General features: G+C 35.6%; 1 protein-coding gene across 1 annotated transcript; it reads left to right on the top strand.

Moving 5' to 3' along the window:
- LOC114192047 (GHMP kinase family protein) lies at window positions 1-5,569 on the top strand. Its single transcript, XM_028081600.2, has 10 exons — window positions 1-538; window positions 1,308-1,506; window positions 2,226-2,289; window positions 2,398-2,461; window positions 2,552-2,632; window positions 3,432-3,518; window positions 4,169-4,326; window positions 4,439-4,487; window positions 4,829-4,950; window positions 5,047-5,569. The coding sequence occupies exons 1-10, from the start codon at window positions 323-325 to the stop codon at window positions 5,267-5,269; spliced, it is 1,263 nt and encodes a 420-aa protein (XP_027937401.1). The 5' UTR covers window positions 1-322; the 3' UTR covers window positions 5,270-5,569.

Here is a 5,569-nt window from a genome sequence, read left to right as displayed (position 1 = left end):
ACAAATGAAGTCGTTGAGGGAAGGGAAGAAAGAAGCATTTATTATGAATGAGAATGAAAATGAAATCCAAAGACTAAAACCAATGCAGAGTTAATAATTCATGCATTGGCTTTGCTTGGGTTTTCGTTTTCATGCTATATAACACCGTTTTCTGCCTGCAATTGCTCTCTCATTTCAATTCCAATTCCGCATTCACAATCTCGCATCTCTCTCTTTTCTTGCTTCTAAACCCAAGCCTCTCTTACCTTTCTTGCTTCCTTCACTCTCCGGGTGTTTCCTGCGCCATTTGAAATTTGCAGGAAACGTTCATTGATCGATTGTAATGGCGAGTGAGTCGCAAAATTGGGTGGTGATGGTGACGGCGCAGACGCCAACTAACATTGCTGTTATCAAGTATTGGGGGAAAAGAGATGAAACCCTGATCTTACCGGTTAATGATAGTATCAGTGTCACTCTCGATCCCGCTCACCTCTGCACTACCACCACTGTTGCTGTTAGTCCCACTTTCCAGCAGGATCGCATGTGGCTCAATGGCAAGGTAAATTTTTATTTTCCTGTCTCATTTATGTCTCTCTCTCTTTTTTTTTTTTTTTTTTCTGGTTGTGTTTTGGGAATTGGCTTTTTGTTAGAAAAAGAAGTCGAGTTATTATGTCTTCGGATAGGTGAAGAAGTCATTCAGGCGTTTATGCTTCAAAGGCATTTAGTGTGATCTTTGATAGGTTTGGAGGAAAAAAAGGAACAAATCAACGAGATCAAATGAATAAAACTTGTTCTTCAGTTTTTTTTTTTTTTTGCATGATCTGATTTTAAGGAAGGGAGATTCTTGATTTATTTATTTTTCTTAAATAGTTAATTTTCTTCTCAAATATAGTGGAGGCAGGGTTTGTGTTGAGAGGGCCCAAACACAAAATGCCTCGAGTTTTCTTTCTCTCGGGTTGGGGCATTTTTTTTTTTATATATATGGAACTTAAAGGGAGTTAAAATTTTTGGGGGTGATCGTGGCTCCGCTCCTGCTGATAAGTGCTGGTTGAAAAGTTCACACGAGAGTCTTAGTCATTGTGCAATTTGATCATGCTGTTTGCATCTCTTTTATTTTGTGCGATTCCGACACGTGCACAAAGGGCAATTGCTTATTTGTAGTTTGTTTCTCTATAATGTTTAGTTGTCGGAAAGATTGACGAGTAAAGAAATGGAAAGGGATAAAGAAAAGGACCCTTCTGGCATGACTAGATGATGATGAATAGAGATTTGTCATTATACTTCTTTCTGTTTTGATTCATGGAATGTGGTTATGCTGGTTAGTGTAGGAGATTTCTCTTTCTGGGGGCAGGTTCCAGAACTGTTTACGGGAGATTCGCACTCGCGCTTGTGATGTAGAGGATGAGAAAAAGGGTATTAAGATCAAAAAGGAGGATTGGAGCAAACTGCATGTCCACATTGCTTCATACAACAATTTCCCTACTGCGGCAGGGCTGGCTTCGTCAGCTGCGGGTTTTGCCTGCCTAGGTAATATACACGTTAATCTTGTTTTTTCGTTTGTGCTTTCTTTCATTCACCAGTTGTGACAATTGAGTGGATTGCTTTGTAGCTACTAACAAGATTTGGGCATTCTTCCATTTGCTCCCTAGTTCTAACAACTTCTTTTGCCTTCTATATTTCAAAATGATAATCTTTCCGCACTTTGAGCTAGTGCTTAATGCGGGATGCTTGAGTCAGTCTATCAAATCTGATTGTCATTGGTTGGCTGCTTTAGCTGGTTTAAGATTGGTCATTCCAGAGTAAATATGGCAAGAATGGTAATAAAGAAACTTACCAGGAAAACAAATTGTAGCCGTACTGATATGATAAAATTTCCTGTGGATACTGGACTTGGTAACAATTAGCTTGAAGTATGTTTTAATATTGATTCAATAGTCTGTCATGGAGAATGGTTTTCCTGTTTAAACAGGTCACAAAGTATGTTTTATTCCTTAGAATTGGACTCATAGGAGCAGCGTCATGTGTTATTCAATAATAATTTGAACATTGCATCTCTCCCTTTATATTCTTTAGATTTATGTATAGATATTCCAATTTCAGTTTTGTTGTGTCTATCTACTACACAAACTTGATCAAATTTCCATGCTTTCTTATTTGAAGTAGCAAGGTTCTCGGTGCTTGTTAATTTTATATTAGGCATAATATTAGTTACGACCTGTTATAACGATTTTGTTTTCTATTTGCAGCTTATGCCCTCGGGAAGCTAATGAATGTCAAAGAGGATGAAAGTCAGCTATCTGCTATTGCAAGGTCTTTCTTTTGTTAATGGGTTTAAAATTTGCAAGCTGTTACGGGTTTGTTTGGACAGTTTGGATCTTAGTAACATGTTGCACTTGTGAAAATTGTCATCATGTGCAGGCAAGGATCAGGTAGTGCTTGTCGCAGCTTATTTGGGGGATTTGTGAAGTGGGTAATGGGAAAAGTAAGTTAATCTGTTTTCTAATTTATATTTTCATACAATACCGTGTTATATGAGAATCCATTTCTAATTTTTACTCTTCAACATTTATAGGAGGATAATGGAAGTGATAGTCTCGCAGTTCAACTTGCCGACGAAAAACACTGGGATGATCTTGTCATTGTAATTGCTGTGGTATGACACTTTCAGTCTTTTTTATTGAATGGACGGGTTAGCTGTTGAGTTTTGACTTAATATTTCATTAACAATGGTTTGTTGTGGTCATTTCTCAATGTAAAGCCTGTAGGTTTCCGGTTTCCCATTTCTTTCAAGCTTTGTCGTAGTCAGTTCATTTTTTTTTTATTATTGTGCTAAACGTGACTTCGCTTTGGTGTCAAATTTTCCACTAAAACTGCTGGTTTTTATTCATTTAATGTTATTATCTATCCTATAGAAACACCGTTGTTATGTTTTCTCAGTTCGCTAACCTGATAATAATCATATTATCAGTTGGATATGGCTTTCTTCAGATCATAGAACTCCATATGCTTCAAATTTGTTACTTGTTTTTACTCCACTCAGTGAACACTAAGCTTTGTTTGTCCATATCATGTATGATTAAGTTTTTGCAACACCGGTGCAAGTTAAGTGTTTGCATTTTTTATGGCTGCTTTCACTTTTTAATATTTCCCGATTGAGTTGCTAATTGTTCTATGAAGCAAAATATTTTAAAAATGCGTCATTATTATTTGAAATTATATTAATTTTTTGCAATTTTTTTTGTATTATTGTAGTATCCTATTTATATCTATTATTGAATAATAAGTATACTAAATTTAGATCTTAATTTTGTTTTTTAATATGTTTATTCCATGTTATTCTTTTTGTAAATGACGTGTTTCTATTTCATCTTGGCACTATGTAACTGCTACATTGTATCTCATCTCATATCCCAAACTTTACTCAATACTCTCATCTTGCTATCTATTTCTAGGTTAGTTCTCGGCAGAAGGAAACAAGTAGCACCTCTGGAATGCGTGAGAGTGTTGAAACAAGTTTACTTTTACAACACAGGGCAAAGGTACTTCATCCCCGTGTACAAGTTTTGCACCAGTAACCATGTCAATGGTTATTTTACTGCTCTTGTTTTTATTAAAATAAAGGCATTCCTTGCGTATGGGTTGTTTCAATACAGCTTCAAAGAAGCTAATTTGGACTTATAGAAATGACTGAGGGCCTTCCTATAAGGTCTTTTTGGCTTATTTCAACTAGTTTTTGTCGAGAAGCTTAACAAATAAAGTTTATGAACTTATTTCAGTAAGCTTTGATGGCCACACTTCGGAATAAGCTTTGGTTGAATAAGTGCTTTATTGAGTTATTTACCCAATTTACCCAAATACACTTGTATGACACTGAAGAAAGGAATTCCATTGGTTTTTTTTCCTAGCACCTTGATATTATGGGCTTTTAATTACTAAAATCAGTAAGAAAATTGTTATTTTTGTCCTCGCTAAGAAACTTACCTCAACCATTTTTTAAGTATGGAATTTATTTTCCACTGTTATGCTGTCAATTTCAATGTTTGAATGCAAACACTTGTTATTAATTATAGCTTGAAAGTTTGTGGGCTGTTCATTGCCCTTTGTTATATAAAAACGTAAAAAACTATCTCAGTGATTTAGTTTGGACAATTTTTTTATTTGTCGTTTTCTCGTTTGGATGATGCAATAGGAAATTGTGCCAAAGCGGATACTGCAAATGGAAGAAGCCATTAAAAATCGTGATTTTGCATCTTTCTCACGATTGGCCTGTGCGGATAGCAACCAGTTTCATGCAGTCTGTCTGGATACATCCCCCCCTATATTTTACATGAATGATACATCCCACAGGTAGTTTCTTATACTTGCAAGATGTGGTTATTAATACAATGTGTATGTGATAACGTACAAGTGTGACACGGTTCTTTCCTAATTAATTATTGATGGTGCATTTTTTCATCAGAATAATCAGCATCGCTGAAAAGTGGAACCGTTCAGAAGAAGCTCCCCAGGTTTGAATTACTTTATTGGTCATATTATTGTTATATGTAGCACAGTTTATTCCAATGATCAAAATTTGTGAAGTTTATCTCAAATTAATATAAATATTATTTGGACTTTTGTCATACTAATTTTTTTATTATTATTTTTATAATAATCTTCAACTTCAAACTTAGGGACAAATCTTTTGCATTTTGTAAGTTGGCCGTATCATAGTGATAAACATATATACTTCGAAAAGGATATATCCCCGAGTTTCATTAATAACAATAACAACTATTATTATTATTATTATTGTAATACACTGGTCTGTATATTTCTATTTTGATATTTATGTAGTTTTGATTTGCAGGTAGCTTATACGTTTGATGCGGGGCCAAATGCTGTTCTGATCGCACGTGACAGGAAAACTGCTACCCTTTTGGTTCAGAGGCTGCTTTATTACTTCCCTCCGAATTCAGATGACCTCGACAGGTGATTTTTAAGCTTTTGAAGTTGCATGCATACTATTCTTAGAGTTTTGTCAATGTCTTGAATTTCTTAGTTACCTGCAAAACACTCTCCCTTCAGTTACATTATTGGAGACAAGTCAATTGCAAAAGATGCTGGAATCAACGGAATAAAGGATGTGGAAGCTTTGCCACCTCCTCCAGAAATTAAAGATAACATTCCATCACAAAAATACAAGGGGGATATCAGTTACTTCATATGTACCAGACCTGGAACGGGACCTGTTTTGCTTTCTGATAGTAGTCAAGCACTTCTTAACGAGGAAACTGGGCTTCCAAAGTAAGTTTATGGAAGGTATTGTCGTGATTAATCTATTCTTCGTTGGGCTTCACTAGCAGCAGGGTTTATGAGCCCTAAATATTGTGACTGGAGGACCCTTTCAAGGAAGTCCCTGCACCCATGGCATAATGATTCGCTCATTCCAATTCGCAGTTTTTTTATTTGGTTATCCGTTGTTCTTGTTTCAGATATAGTTTAGGCTATTTTTATGGAGAAAATAAGTCTCTTTCCGTTTCTGTATTGACGTGAGCTTGTAAGTTAAAACTTGTTTGTTTTTTCTGCGATCAATTTCCCTATTTTTCTA

This window comes from Vigna unguiculata, chromosome 7 (assembly GCF_037176805.1).
Source record: "Vigna unguiculata cultivar grain cowpea cultivar isolate G323 ecotype 2 chromosome 7, ASM3717680v1, whole genome shotgun sequence".
Classification (NCBI taxonomy): Eukaryota; Viridiplantae; Streptophyta; class Magnoliopsida; order Fabales; family Fabaceae; genus Vigna; species Vigna unguiculata.
Note: the sequence above shows the minus strand (reverse complement) of the source record. Positions and strands in the feature narration are given on the sequence as shown.

Excerpts from the sequence above, each read along its gene's own strand:
- LOC114192047 (XM_028081600.2), top strand. The coding sequence starts at position 323 with ATGGCGAGTGAGTCGCAAAATTGGGTGGTGATGGTGACGGCGCAGACG. Across the intron at positions 539-1,307 it reads GCATGTGGCTCAATGGCAAG|GAGATTTCTCTTTCTGGGGG; the intron begins GTAAATTTTTAT and ends TGGTTAGTGTAG. Across the intron at positions 1,507-2,225 it reads TGCGGGTTTTGCCTGCCTAG|CTTATGCCCTCGGGAAGCTA; the intron begins GTAATATACACG and ends TTCTATTTGCAG.